At 33.4% G+C, this 24,036-nt stretch overlaps 3 protein-coding genes across 4 annotated transcripts; 2 read left to right on the plus strand and 1 right to left on the minus strand.

Annotated features, from left to right (window-relative positions):
• Positions 1 to 2,445: 2,445 nt before the first annotated feature.
• Positions 2,446 to 4,231, plus strand: LOC115720774 (uncharacterized). Its single transcript, XM_030649954.2, has one exon. The coding sequence runs from the start codon at positions 2,559 to 2,561 to the stop codon at positions 4,062 to 4,064; it is 1,506 nt and encodes a 501-aa protein (XP_030505814.2). The 5' UTR covers positions 2,446 to 2,558; the 3' UTR covers positions 4,065 to 4,231.
• Positions 4,232 to 4,306: 75 nt separating this feature from the next.
• LOC115720405 (cation/H(+) antiporter 15-like) lies at positions 4,307 to 7,496 on the plus strand. The gene is made up of 3 exons (XM_030649554.2): positions 4,307 to 5,018; positions 5,096 to 6,100; positions 6,203 to 7,496. Exons 1-3 carry the CDS (start codon positions 4,797 to 4,799, stop codon positions 7,385 to 7,387), a joined length of 2,412 nt encoding a protein of 803 aa, XP_030505414.2. The 5' UTR covers positions 4,307 to 4,796; the 3' UTR covers positions 7,388 to 7,496.
• Positions 7,497 to 8,523: 1,027 nt separating this feature from the next.
• LOC115720404 (putative protein FAR1-RELATED SEQUENCE 10) lies at positions 8,524 to 23,488 on the minus strand. 2 transcript variants are annotated; one of them, XM_061110621.1, is made up of 5 exons: positions 23,366 to 23,488; positions 22,499 to 23,136; positions 10,121 to 10,578; positions 9,593 to 10,036; positions 8,524 to 9,509 (listed from the first exon to the last, which is right to left on the minus strand). In XM_061110621.1, the coding sequence occupies exons 2-5, from the start codon at positions 22,908 to 22,910 to the stop codon at positions 8,898 to 8,900; spliced, it is 1,926 nt and encodes a 641-aa protein (XP_060966604.1). In that variant the 5' UTR covers positions 22,911 to 23,136; positions 23,366 to 23,488; the 3' UTR covers positions 8,524 to 8,897. The 2 variants fall into 2 exon arrangements, with proteins under 2 accessions (XP_060966604.1, XP_060966605.1); XM_061110622.1 differs by having other exon boundaries at positions 22,499 to 23,125; positions 23,366 to 23,486.
• Between the last annotated feature and the right edge of the window lie 548 nt (positions 23,489 to 24,036).

Genomic DNA, 24,036 nt, shown 5'->3' on the forward strand with positions numbered 1-24,036 from the left:
ACAGAATGCTTTGGTACTCGGTTCAGTTTGTGAAAACGACGACAGACAACATCTAAGAAAAAGCTATGGTTATCACTCACCATGATCCACATCAATGCTATACAGGTGTGAAATTAATGATTTCAGAGAAGGGAAAAATCATAAGACATGGAAAAAGTTTTAGAGAAATTATTAGAGCATGTAAAAAAGTATGACACCATAAAAAAGTTACCAAAAAAAAATCAATGTTCATTGTTCATTGTTCATTTACTTGCATCACAAATTAGAGCCTGAGAATTGGCACAAACATCCAAACATTCTAATTTTTCAAGAAATATGATAATTAAAATCAGCCCACCTTGATGGAAAGAACTAACAGTCACACTAGGAAGGAGATGCTCAAATTTACCTTCTCCCATTTTTGATTTCCCACCTCTGTCTCAACAACTCGATTCGTCGGAATTGAACCACAAGCTAGCTTCGCCGGAAAAGGGAATAGAACCCTAACTCTGCTTGAGAAGAAACTCACACCTGGTTGTCACCAACCTGAGAAGGAAATGAGTGAAGATGGCAGAAGACGAACACGATGGAGATGAGTTTTAGAAGAAGCTTCACCTGAGAATGAAAGGGGTGAAGATGGAGGAGAAGACAGAGAGGTGAAGAGGAACAATGGTGGAGAAAAAGACAAAAAGGTAAAAGAGAAAGTGGTTTTCTGGAAAAATATATAAAAAAAAAAGTTAAAAAAATGAAAAAAAAAAGAATAATTAGCTTTTTTAGTCCTTGTACTTATGACACTATACTATGATGCCCCTTAATTTATAAGTGTAGTTAAAAATACCCCCTAAAATATATCAGTTGGAATAGTATAATCCTTCTATCTAATTCTGTTAAAATTGACTAAAGTTGACTGTTAAATTAATAATGTGGGATTATACATAGATAGTAGTTGAAAAATTATATACCATTAGGAAAATAAATTACAAGTCATAAAAATTACAATCACAGGAAAAAAAAAATGAAAAATAACATCCCAAAAAATAGAATATCATTACCTTAATTTTCCAAAAATCCCATGTTCTTTCTAGTGATATCCATCTCTTCAAATACTGTAGAATCCTAATTTTACACATTTTTCTAATTTGAACGGCTAAAAAACGATTGGAATTATTTTAATAAAATTACTTTTATTAATTTTTTTTAAAAGGTTATGAAATTATTTTTTAATCATCTTTCATTGTCAGTTATTATGCCATCTCATAGTCAATTTTCCCTCTAAAAAGAGATGAAATTACTACTCTATCCTTTGTTATAATACCACATCATCAATACAAACGGTATTTTTAAACAAAATAAACAGAAGGACTAAATGTATGCATATAAAATTATACAAGGACTATTTGTAACAAGCTGAATAGATTAAGGGGCATAATAGTATAGTGTCATAAGTACAGGGGGTAAAAAAGATAATTATTCAAAAAAAAATCCACATAATAAATTAAAATAAAAAAATACCATAACTTACTTAAAATTAAAATTTATCCATATATCTAAATATTTAATAAAAATCCATAATACAGGTAATATCTAAATATTATTCATTTAAGCTATAAAATAAAAATTAAACAACTTATTTATATATACTTATAAATAAGCAATGTAAGATTAGTCTTATAAAGATCTCAAAATGTACCTTTTTATTTTTTTAATAATTCATAAACAATGTTTCAACAAGTTAATTTTCTCATTGTTTTATAATTTATTTATAGTTAATTTTAAGTTGTTGTGAGATTAATTTTTTGTTATTTTTGAATTATTTACACTTATTTTTTTGATGAGAAAAAAGTATTTTTATAATTTAAAATTTTAAAATCATATTTTTAAAAAATTTGATTTTTCTTAAAGAAAATATTTAATTTATATGATTGTAAAAAAATATATACTTGAGTAAAAATGTAAAGGGTAAATTTTATTTTAGACTCTGTGTTTTACAAAAGTTACTAATTGGATTTTTTGTTTTGTTAAATGGCAAATGGACCTTATATTTTTCAAAATGGTAAAAATAGAACATTCAGTTCAATTTTCAACAATTTTATTTTTTAATATAATCAACTTTAAGAAATTCTTTAACACAAACAAATACAGAAAATGTAACTAGTTTTGTCATAACATCTCTAGATCAGATTATTATTAAGTTTTATTTTGACAAAAAATGGATCCTATTTGTACAATTTTAAAAAATACAGGGTCTATTTTGTCATTTGATAAAGCAGAGACTCTAATTAGTAACTTTTACAAAACAAAGGGTAAAATTGTATTTACCTAAATCTAAATAAGATATACTTACTTGGCATTTGTGATGAAACGACAAGTCGTCATTAGTGCGAGAGAAAAACAAAAAAACCGACTTGTCGTCTCAAACAAAGAAATAAACGACATTAAATTCTTGAAAAGCCGTTTGGACTTTGGAGTAGCCAGAAATTGGCGGGTAAAAACCGTAGAAGACACTGTTGAATTTCCATAATAGCCCTCAGAATTGTTCTCAATCTTCAAATCTTACCCTTGTATTTTCCTGATTAACAATGGGATTTCTTACCTTCAAACCTGTTCTCCTCAGATATTATCTCTTAAGACTCCTCTCCTTCAGTGTTTTAATACTAGCCGTTAGATTTGCATTCATCGTCACCGTCGCCGGCGGCTACTGTGGCTCCGGCCGCTGCTTCTTCCCCAAGAACGACGTTCTTCCCGGAGTCGAAGACGTATGTCACCGAGATACTCTCGCCGGAGAATCTTTAATCCCTGACTTCTCCACCACTAAGAGGTACCGTAAAACTGTTGATTATTATTCTTCCATATTCCAAGATTTGGAATCCGAAGGTTTCTTATCGTACAATTTTAAGGCTCTCTGTGTGGAAACCCAAGCCGGTGAGGACGTGGTGGCGCTTAGAGAGATTGGCGTGTTTGATTCTGTAGGAATCTCCAAGAACCCCTCGCCGCCGTTGCTTTTCTCCGGCGAAGCCTATCGCCAACCTTTCGATGATAACACCTTCGATTTCGAGTTCGTTGGGAAAAATCGTATGGACTGGTCAGGTCGACCTGGGGATTTCGCTTCCGAAGTTTGTCGGACTTTGAAACCGGGTGGGTTTTTTGTGGTTCACACAATGGCTAAAGATTTGTACAGCTTCAATTCTTTTCTTGATTTGTTCAACTGTTGCAGACTGATTAGGGCTCGACAAATCGATGGCTTTGATTCTTCATCAGTTCGCGAGATTGTGATGAGGAAGGAGACTGCATTTCTTGGCCATGGAGAAGAATTATCCATTGGGAATAATTGCTCAGTTCCTGCGTATAAACGGCATATAATTGGGAATGCAGAGCCATTGATCCAGAAAGAGTCATTAAAGCCTTGGGTTTCATTGAAGAGGAATATAAAGAGTATAAAGTATCTGACTTCAATGGTGGACATTAGCTTCAAGCAGAGGTATGTTTACGTTGATGTTGGAGCTCGTAATTATGGTTCAAGCATAGGAAATTGGTTTCTTAAACACTATCCAAAACAGAACAAGACTTTTGAAATATATGCAATTGAGGCAGATAATACTTTTCATGAAGACTACAAAAGAAAGAAAGGGGTAATACTTTTGCCTCATGCAGCCTGGATCAGGAACGAGACTCTATTTTTCGAGATTTCCAGAGACACAAGCAACAGAATTGGGAAACAAAGAAGACGAAGAGGAGGAGGGATGGGTAGGATTCAGCCAGTGATGCCTTCAACAAGTTATATGCAAGACCTGGATAAGATTCAGGGATTTGATTTTGCAAATTGGTTGAAAAACACAGTAACTCAGAACGATTTCGTGGTGGTGAAGATGGATGTAGAAGGAACTGAGTTTTATCTGATACCCAAGTTGATTGAAACAGGGGCAATATGCTTGATTGATGAGCTATTTTTAGAGTGTCATTACGATAGATTGCAAAAATGCTGCCCTGGTGTGAGGAGTTCCAAGTATGAGAAGACATACGATCAATGCTTGGACTTGTTCATTTCGCTTAGAAAGAGTGGAGTTCTTGTACATCAATGGTGGTGATGGGTAACACAAAACTGTCTCTGCTAAGTTTCTTATTTTCTGTATATGATAGGCTGTATATTCTTTGTATTGAGAAAACTATAAAGTTGGTCTTTTTTTCTTCTTTATAATCATCAATTCAATTGTGACAATTTTCAATGGAATAATGAATCAAACACATTCTTTTATATCAGTTTTTCAGTTCCTTTAAATCGTCTGATTTTCTGGTCAATACACATATTCTCTTTGCTAAGTTTATAAAAATGGTGATAATTTATCTTTAAGACAAGGTTTATATTGTTAGACCTAATCATGATTCTAATTAATCAACGTCCAATTTTAATTTCAGTCCGTCCAAATCGGGGTTCAGTTTCTACATGTCTATCTTGTCTCTATACAAAAATTATATAAAATAAATAAAATTCCGAGTTACATCTCATAAATACTAAGCCAAGGATGTATGGAAATGCCAAAGTGACAAATTATCCTTTGCCAAGTGGATTGGTCAAACGTCTCAACGTATAAGAAGGAACAATTACCTCTCATTTTTGGTTCTTTTGTTTCCCATATGTGTCTCAATTTCTCCCAGTTGGTCTCCCATGCAACAGCCATAGCGTTTCCTCTCCTCTTCTCTCCATAGCTTTCTCCATAAAAAACAAATTAGAGGGGTTCTTGTCCACACCTCTCTGTGTTATTATGCTGCAAGGTTCAACTAGCCATTGACGCTGGCAGGGTAAGCCCGTATCGGACCCAATGTTTATGGGTAAGAATGATCTTAAGGGAGAGGTTACAACCTCATACATTTGCCATATTATTGATCAGATCAATTCCCGGGGTATATGGTTTGGAGATGACCCTTTGGCATTTTCTCTTCCATTGTTGCTGCTGCAGCTTTCTCTCATCTCAATAGTCACCCGCTTCATCTATTTCATCCTCAAACCATTTGGCCAGCCCTCAATTGTTTCTCAGATTCTTGTAAGTGAATACTTTATTATAAAGAACTTGTTTTTAATTTGTCATACAATTATGTCTGATTTATGTTTTGTCACCAGGGTGGTATAATTTTAGGTCCCTCGGTTATAGGAAGAAGTCCTACATTTGCAACCAAAGTTTTCCCACCTAAAGGGAGAGCTTTATTCGAGACATTATCAGTTTTTGGTTTCATGCTCTCTGTTTTCTTAATTGGGGTGAAGATGGACCCTTACATTCTTCTAAGATCAGGTAAGAGAGCCATTGCTGTTGGATTCTTAGCCTTCTCTGTTCCTTATGCGTTGGCTGGATTTGTTGCCTTTGTCATAGACCATTTTCTGTCTTTGGATCCTGATGTTTCAAGTGCGCTTCCCTTTGTGGTTTCAATACAGACCCTAACAGCCTTTCCTACTGTAGCTTGCTTTCTCGATGAGCTTAGGCTTCTCAATTCAGAGATTGGACGTCTAGCGTCTTCTTCATCTATAGTATGTGATGTATGCCACTGGTTTATCTTTGTCTTGAAGTTTCTAACACACTTAGCTTCACAAAGGTCAATAAGAATATCATTTGGGTTTTTACTCTCAGTTGGCCTTTTTGCTGCAATACTATTCTTTGGAGTCCGTCCAGCTGTTTTGTGGGCAATTCGACAGACCCCAGAAGGGGAACCTGTAAAAGAGGCATATGTCTTTGCCGTTCTGATCAGTGTATTGGTATGTGGTTTTATTGGAGAAGTTATTGGTCTTAATGCATTTTTCCCATCATTCCTTTTGGGTCTGGTCATTCCAGATGGTCCCCCTCTTGGAGCTGCTTTAGTAGAGAAACTTGATTGCTTTGTTTCTCAAATACTCATGCCCATCTTTTTCGCCATGTGTGGATTAAGAATGGATATATTTGCCATTCAACAGTTTAAGAACGTAGCCACTATTCAATTGATTGTTTTCCTTGCTTTTGCCGGGAAGATTATTGGATCAGCAATCCCTCCCCTCTTCTGCAGAATGCCAATCCTGGATGCTATCTCCCTTGGTCTCATCATGAACTCCAAAGGCGTTGTTGAACTTTTCTTGCTTCTGGCTTGGAAGACCGAACAAGTAAGTCACCTATACACCTATACTTTTTGGTCTAGTACATAACAATTTGGTTTAGTTGGTTGATGATGATTAATATAAGTGACCCTATAAATTAATGTGCAGGTACTAAACGAAGAATGCTTTGCCATTATGATTATCTCTGTGGTGATTGTTGCAGGAATTATCTCACCTCTTGTGAGAGTTCTCTATGATCCATCAAAGCGTTTCTTGGCATATAGAAGGAGGACTATTTTACATCACAGGCAAGGAGAAGAGTTGAGAATGCTAGCTTGTGTCCATAGGCAAGAGAATGTATCTGCCATTTTGGACCTCTTGGCAGCCTCCAATCCCACCGAGGAGAGCCCCATCAATCTTGTCATCCTCCACTTGATCAAGCTTGTTGGGCAAGCCTCATCTCTCCTCGTCTCCCACCAGCCACGAGAAAAGCCACCTTCAACCCAATACCCTTCTCAATCTGAGAGAATCTTCAACGCATTCCACAAGTTTGAAAAACATTACAGCGAACATGTCACTGTACATTGCTTTAAGGGCATTTCCCCATACTCGACAATGCACAACGACGTTTGTTCTTTGGCTCTAGAAAAGCGATCAACCTTTATTATCATCCCTTTTCACAGGCTTTGGATAAACGGTTCGGTTGCTGAGACCTCTCACTCTCTTCGCCACCTCAACAAGAATGTTCTCGAAAAGGCTCCTTGCTCGGTAGGGGTTCTAGTTGACCGAGTGAACCGTAGGAAGTATCTATCCTCTCTTTGCATAAACACTTCGTTGTATAGAATTGCAGTGCTCTTCTTCGGTGGTGCAGACGACCGAGAGGCATTGGCGTACGCAGGCCGCATGTCTAAGCATTCCAACGTCTTGACCACTCTCTTCTGCTTCTCTTCTTCGACAGACATAGTGGAGGGAAGCGCCAGGAGCAAGGCACTAGACACTGATGTCTTGAGCAAGTTCAGGCTCAGCGCCTTTCGCGATGACAGAGTCTCGTTCCAGGAGGTTGAGGTGGGAAGTGGGAAGGAAGTGCTTGACGTACTGAGGTCTCTGGATGGCGCATATGAACTTGTCATGGTTGGAAGGCGCCATGCAGAGTCGTGGTTGATGACTCAAATAGCAAAATGGAAAGACCGTGGGGATCTCGGGGCGATCGGTGAGCTTCTAGCTAGCTCTGAAATCAGAATTGCTGCTTCAATTTTGGTAGTGCAACAACAAACAAGAGTTTGGGGGCTACGTGATCCTGAGGAGTCTATGCACTTGCAAAGAGACAGTACTAATCCTAGACAAGATGCTTAATTAGTGACTCCTATTTATTGTATTATGTACAGCCTTTAGATCTAGCAGTGTTTGTCAAACTCGTTCTTATATACTTACACATTTCCATATTTGGTTTGGTTTGGTACTACTCTCCTCGTGTTTATGCGTGATCACAATTATATAATTATGTGAATTTAAACACTAAAGAGTAGTAATTAACCAAGAGAGAAAATTTATAAATTCAACTCTCCCAGTTGGTAAATTTATGTTTTGAATATTGTTAGTAGATGTGTGTATTTATGTGTGTGAATGTATGAAGATAAGTACAACTTTGCAGCTCCATGTGTCATCCAAACGAGGCATGTGAAGGTGTCCCTATCATACTGATTGACAAGAAAATTTAACTAAAGCATCGAATTCAAAACTAGATAGATGGCTAGTTAAAGTTGCAATAATATTCAATTGGATCCTGAGCCATATGGATGGTGGAGTAGATGAATTCAGACATGAGAATATGTTGGAGTTGTATAAGTTTCGGCAAATGCATGAAAAAAGTAAGTTTTCTAACACAAATTCATGAATTATTGCAATGAGAAAGATGAGCACATGTAGTGGGAGCAGTAGAATTTCTACCATGAAAAGCTTCATATGTTCCAGTAAATTAATAAATCGAGAGAGTACCCAGATAATCTTCCCAAAACTAGATAACTACAAATGGCAAGAGATTGATTCACTGCCAATCTGCCATACCTTCAAAGCAAACCTTTCTCTACTCTGCTTCAAATAGGAACAAAATATTTCCTCATAAAAGTTAGAAATTGGTGATCAAATAAGCAATCAGTCATGAAAGTAACATTTTGCAGTTCCCATTATAATTTTGGAACAAGAGAGTATTAAATACAAGTGGTTGAGGATATGGGCATTAAAGAAGTTGAAATTGAAACTGATAGTATAGTTTTAGTACAAGCTATCAAAGACAATCAAATAATGCACTCCACTTTTGGTTTTCTTATCCATGACTGTCAAATTTATTAGCTTGTTAGTTTTCATTAGAGAATCAACAAATCGAGTAGCACACTATGTGCCTAGACACTCTCAGTTGTAGCATTTATTAGTCTAATAGTTCAGCTGATTTCAAAACCTTAATTATATCCAGAGCTAAATTTATGTTGATATTTCATTTAAGAAAAGTAGAAACTAAATTTCTTACTATTTAGAATATAATGATATACATTATACATTTCCCCTTGGCAAGTTCCTTTATCCTTATTCTGCATTTGATGCAGCGTGAGCTACATTTCTTCCATTGGGTCATAGACTCGCAAATATCAAGTAAGGATTAATCAAACACACTGAATTTTACTCATTGTTAGATGGTCTTACTCCAAATGTTAGCCTTTGTGCTCAAATTTGGAAGTAAGAATCAAAATAATGTCACTCTTTAATGGCTTTCTGATTTTTATATAAATCACTTCTCTAATCTACTCCGCATTAAGCAGGGGCTGCATTTGCTACCCCATCTAGCACTAACCCACTAGTACCTTCAAAATTAACCATTAGGTGACAGTGTCACATCCATAGCCACACCTTCAGCCTCTGGCATATTTCCAACCTCATTCAGTATCCTTGCAACTTGTTTTATCAGTTCCGAACGTGCATAATCAGAACGCTCCCTAGTAATAGATGATTCCGCAAATAGATTTTCCATAAGACATTGAAATTCTGGAATCCAGTCATCATTGCTATGTTGAGTACCATTTTCTTCATAAAAGACTAGAGAGCTTTCTCTTCGCCACCTATTCAGATAGTATTTTTCAGGAAGCTGAAAGTAGTTCTTTACTATAAATACCCGCAGAGCATGTCTGCATAATAATCCTGAAGATTCAAATTCTTTACAGGAACAGTGAATCTGTTCATCTTCTGGAACCCATATAACAAGACGCTCCCCGTCCATCTTCTTGAAATGGCGTACAATATAGGATCCATTAGCCATCTCAGAAGTAGCATATTGCATTGACAGGGCTAGTTCATGCTGAAATTCGTTGAAAACAAAAGGCATAAGAATACTCCTAGCATGCTCCTCAATGGGGATGCATGTCTTGGTATACATGTATTGCATCTCTGGACGCGTCTGATTCTGAAAATTAGCAGAGATGCTTACCTAAAAAGGTGAAATTTTGATCAGTGCAAGAACTTAAGGACAATCAATTGAGCAAAGTTGTGAGAAATAATATAAACCAGTACCTGCTCAAAAAAAGTGCGCAAACATGTTTGGGCATTGAAAATGCCCTTCAAAAATCCATCAACAGATTTCGAATATACTGTTTTTGCCATTCGAGCAAGCAAGTATCCTCTTGTATAGGATGGAGCCCAAGATGAACGGAATGAATAGAGTAAAGCAATATGTTTGTCTGCATTGAATCTAAACACAGAAATCATTTGATTCCATTGAAGTTCAAACTCCTCCGTAGTTTCCAATCGACAAAGTGTGTCAAACTCAGATTTAAATTCTGCAAAACGAGATCCAAGTGGTTGAAAGAACCAACTGTATACCTTGGATAAAATATTCCACACAGAAATGACATGTTTAGTTGCTGGCAAATCAGTCTGTATAGGATCCCTAAGCCCGGGGTCAAGATCAGTTAGAATTGTTTGTGGACAATTTCCTCTCATGAAATGAACAAAAGTCTGTATGCAAAGTAGAAAAAGCATCGTCAGGAATGCTATATGAATACACAGCTAAAATCACTATAGAGGATACTGATGGTAAACCTGTAAAGCCCACGAGAATGAACGAGATGTTTCATCTTGGAGTAGAGCACAACCAAAGAAGATGGTTCTTCCATTACTGTCAATGCCAAGCCACGCTCCAAAAAGCATGCCATATGTTATTGATCGATATGAAGTGTCAAAATAAACTACATCACCGAACATGTTATATGCGTGGACTGAATCACTATAAGACCACATGATGTTCTCAACCTTATCATTTTCATCAACAGTAAAATCATAAACAAAATTTTCATCTACATATTTGGCCAGCATGCATGCTTCAAGGAGTTCCATTGTATCACTCTCCCTTTTCTCTGTTAGCAACGCATCATTCTCTTGAACAACCTTCTTCTGATTTTGAACAAAATTTCTAACATCCCTCTCCAAAAAGGGAAGCTGCCCACCTTGAATACCCTTTTCCAACTCCAACACCTTCACAATTCGATGTATAGGGAAGCCTGCTGTTGGAAATTATTTTACCAGGATCTAGATTTACTAACAAGTATGTTGGATTAACAACCTAATATGAATTCTAAAACAATGAAAATAAACACATATAAAGTTAGAAAACCTTACAGTGGGTGCAGCGGAATAATATGACTCCTTCCATTCAGATCTCTAGCCCTTGATTCCTTTCTGTAGCAGAGCATCACCAAGATCTGAACCTGGATCTTCTTTTCTCCTTCTTTGATGCAGAAATTCCATAGTCTTCCATACTATGATTGAGATACCACTTGATTTGTGTGGGCACTACTCATCTCACAAGGATTTCGAAATTTCTCTCTATTTTTCTCCCTCAATTTCGTGGCTCATGGTTCATATGATGTACAAGAGAAGAGAACAAGGGCTGCTATATATAGGGAGAAGGGAGAGCACAACTTTTCAAATAAACAGTTTCCTCTTTTACTGTGTAATTGATTAACTGCCTTATTTAGTGTGATTCACCACTTTCCTATTATAGCTAGGCTTTGATTAGCAATTACATGACAATTTAAAAATAAAAATAATAATTGGGAAACACAAAGGGAGTGCTCGGCCATAGAGGGAATATGGGCCTCACTTGGATTTTGCAGTTTCCTCAATTTTATTTCAATTTCTCCAAAAATACCATTTTTCCAATTCTAATCATTTAAATGCCAAAACTAATTATTTAATAACTAAAATAGATTATTAAATAATATTGTCATTTAAAATAATTATTAATTAGACATGCAAAGTCTCTAAATTAATAATTAAACCTAAAAACCCTTTTCTTTACGATTTCATCCTTAAACTGTGAGAATTCATAAAGTAGACATAGTCTAACTTTTAGAATTATAATTGATTAATTAAAATCAATTAACTGAGTCTTACAAGCAGTATGGTCTCAACTAGTATGGGGACCATGGGTCTATATAACCGAGCTTCCAATAAGTCGAACCGAATTTACCAAGTAAATTCCCTAACTTATTAATTCCTCATTGAATCCACACTTAGAACTTGGAATTGCACTCTCAGTCATATAGAAACGCTCTATATGTTCCACGATATAGACACGTCATTAGTTATCCATTGTTATAACCCTAATGTGATCAATGATCCTCTATATAGATGATTTACACTGTACATGGATTAAATTACCGTAACACCCTACAATGTATTTTATCCTTAAAACACTTAACCCTGTATAAATGATATTTCACCTAAGTGAAATGAGATCTCCACCATTTATCTTCGTTTGGTTAAGCTCGAAGGAAATCATCCTTTACTTCTATTTGCCAAATAGAAGCTATAGATTCCATATTTATGTTAGCGCTCCCACTCAATTGCATTACCGTGCTCCCAAAATGTACGTATTACCCTGATACAAAACTAGGCTTAACTAACAAATCAAAGAACACGAATAATACTCTTGAAATTGAGCCTAACCATATTAGGATTTTGATCATGTGATCTAGGATCAACTTATGATATTGAATTGAATAGATATTTACGGTAAGTTTCAAAATCTAATTCAAAGTTCAATATCGGTCCATTCCAATGCATACTCCATGCATCCGATACTGGTAAACTTTGCCAATGTCCTGGAAAGGACATAACACTTTTCCAAGGTGTAAGAATACCTATCGCTGATTATACCATGTCAGTCTAAATCCAGTGTTCTGACAAATCAGGGAATAAACTTTTGAACATATAATAAAGATTATATTCCACTGTGCTGACAACACTATAATCTTTAACCAACTCATACGTTCTGGACTTAAAAAGAATTCATACATTATATACACATATAATCATGAAATAAATCATGTGAACCATGCAACATAAAATGTTATTTCTGATCTTTATTAATAAGTAAATCTGATTATATGAAATGAGTTTTATTTAGGGCATAAAACCCAACAAACTCCCACTTGCACTAATATAAAACAAAAAGTGCATTTCAAATAATCATTAACACCTTGATATACCAATCAAGTGTAATAGTAGTAAACTCCTCGTAATAGGATCTGACAGGTTGAATTAAACACAACCTCTTCTCCACTATTACTCTTCCTTAATCACAAAATCCTTGATAATGTGAAATTCCTCTCTATATGTCTACTCTCTTGGGATACTGGATTCTATACTTTTGGGCAACTACTCTTTCGTTATTCAGGAAGTAACCCTAGTAGTTAAGGCAAGTTGGAACACTGCCACAAAAGTATAGAACTTTCCTTAGACTGAATAAGTATCTTTCCTGCAACTTTTAACATTCAGTCTCTTTCTGGTAGACCAAGAGATTTCAGATAGATTTTTACACTTCTCCAAAATCGCTACTCCACCCCCAAAGTAATCACCATCTCATCAACAGACTTTCTAGCACAAAGGCAAGTCTTGAAATCTGATGTGGTGTAGTCTAAGAGTTTCAAAAAACACCCTTATTGACTAACATATAGTTCCTCTTCTTAATCTTAAGATTTACTTGATTGTCTTCCAATGTTCTTCTCCTGGATTAATCTGATACTTACTCATTACTCCCACTCAACAGCAGGTGTCTGGTCTAAGGCATACTAAAGCATATCTGAGACCTCTCACTGTTGATTTAAGAAATTCTTTCATGGCTCTACCTTTTCTGGAAAAGTTGTAACTTTTCCTTAGATAAATAAAATCTATGCCTAAGAAGTTGTGAAGCTTCTATAGATTTCCATTGGAAAGAAAATGCACCAGCATCTCACTAAAGTAAGTTGCTTGCATTAGAGTAAGTAATTTCCAGGTATACCACAAGCCATAGGTTTATATAAACTCAAACCTATAATACTAGGAACAGGAAGTTTTGTTAAGTCCATTGAATAGACTTATGAATGAAAATTTCCTTTCATGTCCTTGTAATAGAAAACTTTAGGTTACTCCATATGAATGGATCAAACTATAGTTCTCTTGGCTTTCTTCTTAGTTTCTTATCTTGACAATCCATTACTTGTTTAAACTCACAATGGATTTTAATCACTAGTGTCTTCCAAGTCATGAGAAGGTAAAGTTCCTTGAAACTCTCCCACTACGACAAGGTACCGTGAACTATGTCAAAGAAAACTAAATGGTATTGACCTCTTCAGTTGTGTTAAGACAACAGAGGCAGTGGGATCATCTTGTAAAATAAGATGATAGAACACTTTTGGAATCAAGAAAAAATATCTCATTTATTTGCTACTTTATTTTCAGACTTAGTCATTTTCTTAGAAAAGTAGTATTTGTTTAAACAAACACTTTCTTGTCTAATGACTATGGGATGCTCCACCCCTAATCACTTAGAATAGCTAACAAACATGCAAACCAGGGTTAGCAGTTCTAGCATTTCTTAAGATTTCAATTAGGTCATCCATGAATCTAGTAATGATTTACATTAAGTATACAACCATTACATCATTCTGAAATTTTATTTCCATAGAAGGATTTAGGCAACGACTAGTAACTAATCATCAATATGCAACTCGAATTTCTGGGGAGGTAAGTTTGGATATAATTCAAAAAACAAATTAATGATCTTTGAACTGCATATCTACTAACTTTTTCTCCACCCCTATCAGTTCGCAAGATCTTTAACCACCTACCATTGCTAGAAATTCATGAAATTTTTCAAATATTTCAAATTTCTTTTGCATAAGGTAAAATCTAGAGTGATCGTTTTAAGAATACAACGAAAACTCATATCCACCCCTGAATGTACGTCCATCTGCGAATGAGATGAAATTACTTTCAGTGGATATAGGCATATTAACTCTTTGCAGAGAATGATCTTGTTAAAACCACTATGAACAAGATACACATGCCTTAGATTTATAAAATATGTGGTTGTATCTTTTGATGACTTAAGTTTAGTTACATCAAAGAGTTCTTAGAATAGTGCAAGTGGATTCTGGTCACAGAATACTAAACTCATACAGTTTAAATCCATTGATAGAAAATGGTTATGAAACACTTGTGAAAGCGTAACTGTATAATTAGTGATTCTTTCTTGGACCACCACTACTAATCTAACCCTATGATTTGCCTATACAAGTAGGAGATATCTAAGATTGAGGATTTATATCATTTAGAGATAGAATTCCGGGAATATAATCATATGCGTCATCTAATCTCTTAAGAGAAAATATGACTTTATATGATTTATAGACCATTCATCCAATGATATGTTGTTAAGCTAATTCGAAATGAATAAGCTAAGAGGAATTAGGATAATTTCGTTTTAAATAAGAATCCAACGATGCTCCGATTAGCGAGAGTCAAAGTAATCTTATTTATACAATCTTCTTGTTTCATATTGTAAAATACTAGTCTAAGGTGTCATCAATTGATGAACAGTTAGATGTTGCATATACAATATTTATCTTTCGAGATCTAACACTATTATGTTAGTCTAATGGTGAAAATCCATTAGGGATTTATTGTTGGAAATTATTTTACCAGGATCTTAGATCTACTCACAAGTATGTTTATTAACATCCTAAATAAGAACTTTCTAAAACGATAAATTAAACACATATAAAGTTTAGGAAACCTTACATTGGGTGCAGCGGAATATAATGACTCCTTCCGTTCAGATATCTAGCCCTTGATTCCTTTCTGTAGCAGAGCATTATCAATATCTGAACCTGGATCTCTTTCTCTGAATCTTTGATGTTGAGACTCCTTTGCTGATGATCTTTCTTCACGATCTTCCTCACTATGATTGAGGTATCACTTGATGTGTATGGGCACTACTCTAATCACTAAAGATTTCGAAATATTGAAGAAGAAGAGAGGGAGTGGTCAGCCAGATAGGGAGAGAGAAGGCTCAGGTTTTTCTGATTCAGAAAGTGTCAGGAAAAAGTCTTATTTTTCTGAAGCCTTCACTATCTATTTATAGCATTCCATTAGGGTTAGATTTGAATTATATGGCATTAAAATAATGAAAAAATCAACTTAAAAACCTACAATAGGTGGCCGGCCATACACTTAGTGGATTGGGCCTTGCTTTTTGTAATTTTGCAATTTTAACACCTTTTGTATCTGATTTTCTCAAAAATGCCAATTTCCTAATTCAACCATTTAAATGCCAATTCTAACTATTTAATAACTATAAATAATTATTAAATAATATTGTCATTTATCATATTTATTAATTGAACCATACAAAGTATCATAATTAACAAATATGCCCCTATAAACTCTCTTTACAATTTCGCCCTTACTTAGTGAAAAATTCACAAATAGACATAGTCTAATTTAAGAATTATAATTGATTAATCAAAACCAATTACATGAGTCTTACAAGCAATATTATCTCAACTAGTGGGGGGACCATGGGTCTATATAACCGAGCTTCCAATAAGTAGATCAAGAATTTAGCACTAAAATTCACTAACTTATTAATTCTTCGTTGAATCCACGCATAGAACTTAGAATTGCACTCTCAGTATATAGAATGCTCTATATGTTCCACCATATAGACACATCATTAGTTATCCATTGTTATAATCCTAATTTGATCAATGATCCTCTATATGAATGATCTACACAGTAAAGGGATTAAATTACCGTAACACCCTACTATGTATTTTATCCTTAAAACACTTGACCCCGTATAAATGATATTTCAGCTTGTGTGAAATGAGTACTCCACCATTTATGTTCGTTTGGTCAAGCTCGAAGGAGATCATCCTTTGCTTACTATTCGCCAGATAGAAGCTATAGATTCCATGTTTATGCTAGCGCTCCCACTCAATTGCACTACCGTGTTCCCAAAATGTACGTGTCACCCTGACCTAAAAGTAGGCTTAACTAACAAATCAAAGAACACGAATAGCCTCTCGAGATTGAGCCTAATCATATCAGGATTAAGATCATTTGATCTAGGATCAACTAGGCGATATTGACTTGAATAGATTTTACGTTAAGTTTAATTAAATCTAAGTCAAAGTTCAATATCGGTCCCTTCCGATGCATACTCCATGCATCCAACCTGAGCTTTACTTTAACCAATGCTCTGGAAAGAACATAGCACTTCTCCAAATGCAAGTAAACTCTGTTGTAGATTATCATATCAGTAAAACCCTATGTCTGATAAATCTAGGAAACTTTATTCACATAGTCATGTTTACTTTCCAATGTGTTGACGGCACAATAAACAGGATTAAGTATGTGAAAAGGGTTTCAGATGAATTTATACATTATGTACATATAATCATGAAATAAATCATGTGAACCATGCAACATTAAATGTTATTTCTGATCTATATTAATAAGCAAATCTGATTATATTGAAATGAGTTTTATTTAGGGCATAAAACCAAACATTTATCTCATTAGAAAAACAAATCAAGTTAGACCAACAATGAAGATTCGAAATTAAACTACAATTTAATAACAGAAAATAACATGGTTCAATACAAATTCATACACAATTCAGAAATTATCAAGCACATAGCAAGTAGGAATGACAAGTGAAAATACTAAAACATACAATCCTAAATAATTTCCAAGGTTTTCAACAAACTGATATCAGTGTCCCGTTTAGGCAAGAGTCAAAGCTATCATCCATTGAATAGAGTTGTCAGCTCATCTAAAATGTCAAACATTCTAGCAACCTTTTATTCGATCAAGATGTGAATCCGCGTTGTCCCGTTTAGGCGAGAGTCAAGGCTATTCTATCTTATGAGCTTCCACCATTGTTTCATATTCTTGCAAGTCTTATACAGTCGCCACCATTAGGGTGGTCATAAACTATATAAAACACTTACAAGATTACTTATCTTTCGAGATTAAACGGTGCTAACTTGCTAATGAACGTTCCTCCATTAGAGAGGATTACTCACTAAAACAATAGCTATGTAAAACCAACAATGGAGATCGAATATCCTTATAATAATAAAGCTCATTATTTAATGAAGGGTTGTATTTTCTTCTAATATTTATTTTAATCCATTTATTTTAAATATATATTTATTTAATTAAAATTTCCAATTTAGAATGAAAAATTCCAAATATAAATTTTAATTTAATATTTATAAATTATACTTAGATAGATAAATAACGTGAATTATTTCCATCTTAGTAATAATTTCCATAAATATTTAGAAAATTATTCAATTTAACTTGTTTCAAAATTAATTTAAATTAATTTACAACTCAAATTTAATTTTCTATAAATATATATTGCATTTCGCAAAATGCTTTAAAATAAAATAAAAATAAATCCTGGAAAATTACTCTAATTTTATGTTGTCCCAAAATTAATTAAAAAATTAATTTTCAACAAAAAATATAATTTTCCTATTTAATTAAATATCTAAGAAAAATTTCAAATATTTAAGTATCATGATCAAAAATCAACTTAAATATTAATTTTCTATTTAATTAAATACACTAGAAAAATACTTCAAGCAAAACAGATAATATCTATCTAGACTTTCATAGACTAATCAATTCAATTTCTAATTATAATATATTTTAGTTCATTTATTTTAATTAACCATTAAATGAAAAAGTCATTGATTTAAGTTGGTCCAAAATTAAATAAATAATTTTCAACTTTAATCTATTTTTCAAATAAAATTCGAAATTTCTACATTAAAGAAATGTAATTTCGAAATTTTGGGAAATGATTAATAAAATAAAATAAAATATATTCTGAAAATTATTCAAACTTAAGTTATTCTGAAATAAAATTCCAAACTTAAAATAATTTTCAACTTTAATTAAATATCATGAAAATAACAATATTAAAGTATCATGATGAAAATCAACTTAGATATTGAAATTTTCAATTTAATTAAATGTATTAAATTCAAGAAATAAATAATTAAGTAAAGAGGAAACTTAATTATTAATTCTAGTTTAATACTAGGAAAATATACTAAACTTAGATTGTACCAAAATTAATTAGGAAACAATTAATTTCACAATCTATGATATTTTCCTATTTAATATTAGAAATAATAACTAGTACTAGAAATAACTGTCTAGAATATATCATTAACTAAGTGTTTTTCTAAAATTAACTTTAAAATATTACAATGAAAAATAAATTTCATATATTTTAAAAGTTAATTATGTTGCTAATTCAATTTTAATTAGGTTAGACTAATATAATTAACCTAATACAATTATTTAAATAAGGCAAATGGGCCTTCACAATTGGGGTAGTTCATGTGAGGGGGAGTTGGGTTCAGTATGTCGTACCCACTTCTATGGCCCCCAACTCTCACACAAGGCCCAAAAGAGAGGAATTTAACCTTAAAATAAACAATTGTTATTCATTGAATAAGCCCAAATCTAATTGGGCCTAAATAAATTTCCTTATGTCAAAATTTATTTTAGCAACCTAGTCCATTTACTTAGTAAAAACTTAAATGGGCTCCCTATATGCATCTAAGCCCAAAAGCAAACATATAGGCTCACACAGGTCAAATGATTTGGATGGACCCTATCATGTTACTAGGTTTACACAGATGAAAGAAGTACAAAATTTACCTATTACAAATTATTTATAAGATCTATCTTCAATTGGACTATGATTAAAATCAGATCATTAGATCTGTCACCAAGTTAATCATAGCAATTTAGATCACATAAATAATAGGTTTGTTAAAAAGAGTTTTTGAATAAACAATATAAATAAACAAACATTGTCCATGTAACAGATGTGAATTAAGATATTAATATAATTAAATTATTATTCTTAAACTAACCAAATAAAGGAAACTAATTTTAAAATATCTAGGTTTATTTGAATCAAATTAAATTAAATATCTAATAAGATCAATGATTTAAAAGGAAAGAATCTCCAATATCACTTTCAGATCTTATAATTTAATAAAATAAACCAATTTTAAAATAGATTTGGTTAAATAATAATTACCATAATTATATGTCAAAATATCTCAAATTAAGCAATATTCAAATCTCTACAAAAATATCTATGTTATTTAAATATTTAAGATATGATTTATAAATTTCTAATAAGAAAAAAAATGATATATATAGAAAAAATATCATTTTTAAACTTATAATTTATAAATAATTAAATATTTAACAAAATAACAAATTTTTGAATTTGAAAACATTATGGTAAGTATATCTATAAAAATATCTATGTTAATTTCAAATTTATTAATTATTTAATTTGTCATATAAGATAATTTTAATATAATATTTTAAATAAAAAGACAAAGTTATCTTTTAATTTAAAATATCTTAAATATCAAAATATCTAATCTTATAATTAAATAATAAATAAATATTAAAGAAGTTAACAAATTTTTAAATCTGACCATAATAGGAAATATTTAAAATTGAAAACATTCCAAAATAGAAATATTTAAAAATTGGAAAAATTCCAAATTGAAAATATTTAAAATTAGAAACATTTCAATTTAGAAATATTTAAAATAGGAAAAAAATAAATTTTGGGAAACAATCCCATGAAAAAATTGGATTTTTGGGAAAAAATCCCAAAAATCGCAATTTTGGGAAAGTGGCTGCATGCAGCAGCCCAGGAGGCTGCAAGCAGCCTGTCTACGCGCGCGGACGAGGGAGGGGCGCCGAGCAAACTCGGCGCTTGCAGGTTCTTCGACCGAGAAGCCTCGGTCAGCTGCAGGGTGCACGCCCAGGCTTACGCGCGCGGATGGGGAGGCTGATCCGAGGGTCTGGTGCGCACGAGCACCACCCTTGACAGCCTTGAATCCCGATTTTCCAAAATTCATATCTTTCTCAATTTTTATCGGAATCGAGTTCCGTAAAAATAAAAATTGCTCAATTTTTCACAAGGAATCCAAATAAAATATTTTCAAAAATTGAAAAAATATTTTTCATGGAAAAATTTCGTACAACATAAACATTCATCACATAAGCACATAAACCAACATGAAACCATCCAAATCAACACAAAAACATATAAATCATCGTTTTAATTCATATTACATGAAAGTAAATCATTACCATGGCTCTGGTGCCAGTTGTTGGAAATTATTTTACCAGGATCTAGATTTACTAACAAGTATGTTGGATTAACAACCTAATATGAATTCTAAAACAATGAAAATAAACACATATAAAGTTAGAAAACCTTACAGTGGGTGCAGCGGAATAATATGACTCCTTCCGTTCAGATCTCTAGCCCTTGATTCCTTTCTGTAGCAGAGCATCACCAAGATCTGAACCTGGATCTTCTTTTCTCCTTCTTTGATGCAGAAATTCTATAGTCTTCCATACTATGATTGAGATACCACTTGATGTGTGTGGGCACTACTCATCTCACAAGGATTTCGAAATTTCTCTCTATTTTTCTCTCTCAATTTCGTGGCTCATGGTTCATATGATGTACAAGAGAAGAGAACAAGGGCTGCTATATATAGGGAGAAGGGAGAGCACAACTTTCCAAATAAACAGTTTCCTCTTTTACTGTGTAATTGATTAACTGCCTTATTTAGTGTGATTCACCACTTTCCTATTATAGCTAGGCTTTGATTAGCAATTACATGACAATTAAAAAATAAAAATAATAATTGGGAAACACAAAGGGAGTGCTCGGCCATAGAGGGAATATGGGCCCCACTTGGATTTTGCAGTTTCCTCAATTTTATTTCAATTTCTCCAAAAATGCCATTTTTCCAATTCTAATCATTTAAATGCCAAAAATAATTATTTAATAACTAAAATAGATTATTAAATAATATTGTCATTTAAAATAATTATTAATTAGACATGCAAAGTCTCTAAATTAATAATTAAACCTAGAAACCCTTTTCTTTACGATTTCATCCTTAAATTGTGAGAATTCATAAAGTAGACATAGTCTAACTTTTAGAATTATAATTGATTAATTAAAATCAATTAACTGAGTCTTACAAGCAGTATGGTCTCAACTAGTATGGGGACCATGGGTCTATATAACCGAGCTTCCAATAAGTCGAACCGAATTTACCAAGTAAATTCCCTAACTTATTAATTCCTCATTGAATCCACACTTAGAACTTGGAATTGCACTCTCAGTCATATAGAAACGCTCTATATGTTCCACAATATAGACACGTCATTAGTTATCCATTGTTATAACCCTAATGTGATCAATGATCCTCTATATAGATGATTTACACTGTACAGGGATTAAATTACCGTAACACCCTACAATGTATTTTATCCTTAAAACACTTAACCCTGTATAAATGATATTTCACCTAAGTGAAATGAGATCTCCACCATTTATCTTCGTTTGGTTAAGCTCGAAGGAAATCATCCTTTACTTCTATTTGCCAAATAGAAGCTATAGATTCCATATTTATGTTAGCGCTCCCACTCAATTGCATTACCATGTTCCCAAAATGTACGTATCACCCTGATACAAAACTAGGCTTAACTAACAAATCAAAGAACACGAATAATACTCTTGAAATTGAGCCTAACCATATCAAGATTTTGATCATGTGATCTAGGATCAACTTATGATATTGAATTGAATAGATATTTACGGTAAGTTTCAAAATCTAATTCAAAGTTCAATATCGGTCCATTCCAATGCATACTCCATGCATCCGATACTGGTAAACTTTGCCAATGTCCTGGAAAGGACATAACACTTTTCCAAGGTGTAAGAATACCTATCGCTGATTATACCATGTCAGTCTAAATCCAGTGTTCTGACAAATCAGGGAATAAACTTTTGAACATATAATAAAGATTATATTCCACTGTGCTGACAACACTATAATCTTTAACCAACTCATACGTTCTGGACTTAAAAAGAATTCATACATTATATACACATATAATCATGAAATAAATCATGTGAACCATGCAACATAAAATGTTATTTTTGATCTTTATTAATAAGTAAATCTGATTATATGAAATGAGTTTTATTTAGGGCATAAAACCCAACACCTGCTTTAGAGAGTAAAAGTATTCTTTCTTGGTCTGCCTCGTGAATTTTTCGATAAGCTGGAAGAAGGCGAACTTGGTCATCCTCTAGAAGCTCATGATTATGAACATTACTAAATTGCACAACAAACCATTGTGAATCCCCATCAACAATCTCCTTTGACAAGTACATCTTAGCATCACATCCACACCGCATCGATTTCCTATCCCTATGATGTTCTCTAGTAGGTTTTTTCTTAACAGGAGCAAATCCAGAACGATAACAAACAAAATCACGTTTATAAATACCCAATTGAGGGCTTAGTCTTGATCTTTCTTTCCTAATTGAGAACCCATTTTTTCTAGCAAAATTTCCGTAGTACTCGAAAGCATCATCATCACTCTTAAAAACCATTCCAACATAAGGGGAAATCATAGCCTCTGAAGGTGAAGTATCATTCTTTACCAATTGGGATGCTATGGATGTTTCTTCGGCATCCCCTTCATATGTTACATAACACTTCCAATCTCCACATGGGCATTGTTGCCTCTGAATCCATATATTCTTCGAAGGTCTTAAGTCATAACACTTAGTATTAAGTATCAAGTTTATACACCAAGTATTTGAAGTTACCCAGGAAAGCTAGTTGACTGTATAAATGCTTAAATTGAAGGGGAAAAAAAAAAGGAAAGGAAAATTAATGAGAAACACGAAATGGTTCTTTCACGCTGACACTTAACACAATATTTTGCACTACATGCAAAGAAATGTCATAGTATAGAAATACAAGTAATGCATCCCTATTAGGCAGGTTTAAACATTAAAAAAATAGAGTAATTGGGGTTGAAATTGAGAAAGAGATTGGGTTAAGAGACAAAAAATCACAATACCAGTGGCAGAAAGAAAGATGAGCCTAAGCCCCTTTTGTATCTTCAGGAACTCATCCAATCGTTTTTCCTTAACTCCACACTACAGAACAGTAGAGATTTCATGAATGCAAGACACTTGAACGACCACACATACCACACAGCTGACGGCTGAGCCTTCTATAGAGGCTTTGACTCAAGCCCCAACATTTCTATCTGACTTGTACTGAAGAATGTACAATACAGATGACTCATTTGATAATCGATCTGTGCATGAGATCATCTACACCATAAATGATATCAGGATTTGTTGGGACCCAACTTTCAGTATGTATGTACTTTAAATCTACAAAGTGCAAATTAAAATAAAATTGAATCAAACATCTAATGAAAAAAGACAATCAAATATCAACTCAATTACCCCAAAATAAAGAATTGAAGTTTTTCATGAACATAAATTCCAAAGAACTAAAGTATTTCAGCTTACCTCAAAAGCAAAAAGAAAAATCTGGTCAAGAATTCCTTCCCAACTCTATGATCGACGACAAAAGCACTAAATATCTCCCCAAAGCACAGTAAAATAGTTTAATCCTTATCAAAGTTCCAAGAATTAAAATTCAAAGAAGGCGCGCAAGAACGAAGACTGTAAAACTAAGCTTAAAGAGTGAAACCCTACAAATCTTCGGATGGTTAAG

The sequence above is a fragment of the Cannabis sativa genome, chromosome 2 (assembly GCF_029168945.1).
Source record: "Cannabis sativa cultivar Pink pepper isolate KNU-18-1 chromosome 2, ASM2916894v1, whole genome shotgun sequence".
NCBI lineage: Eukaryota > Viridiplantae > Streptophyta > Magnoliopsida > Rosales > Cannabaceae > Cannabis > Cannabis sativa.

Bases quoted from the DNA above. Each gene is read 5' to 3' on its own strand.
- LOC115720774 (XM_030649954.2), top strand. From the start codon at position 2,559: ATGGGATTTCTTACCTTCAAACCTGTTCTCCTCAGATATTATCTCTTA.
- LOC115720405 (XM_030649554.2), top strand. From the start codon at position 4,797: ATGTTTATGGGTAAGAATGATCTTAAGGGAGAGGTTACAACCTCATAC. The intron at 5,019-5,095 runs GTAAGTGAATAC...TTTTGTCACCAG, and splicing joins CAATTGTTTCTCAGATTCTT to GGTGGTATAATTTTAGGTCC. The intron at 6,101-6,202 runs GTAAGTCACCTA...ATTAATGTGCAG, and splicing joins TGGCTTGGAAGACCGAACAA to GTACTAAACGAAGAATGCTT.
- LOC115720404 (XM_061110621.1), bottom strand. From the start codon at position 22,910: ATGATTTCCCCTTATGTTGGAATGGTTTTTAAGAGTGATGATGATGCT. The intron at 10,579-22,498 runs GTGTTGGGTTTT...TTCCAACAGCAG, and splicing joins ACTTTTACTCTCTAAAGCAG to GCTTCCCTATACATCGAATT. The intron at 10,037-10,120 runs GTTTACCATCAG...CTTTGCATACAG, and splicing joins CATTCTCGTGGGCTTTACAG to ACTTTTGTTCATTTCATGAG.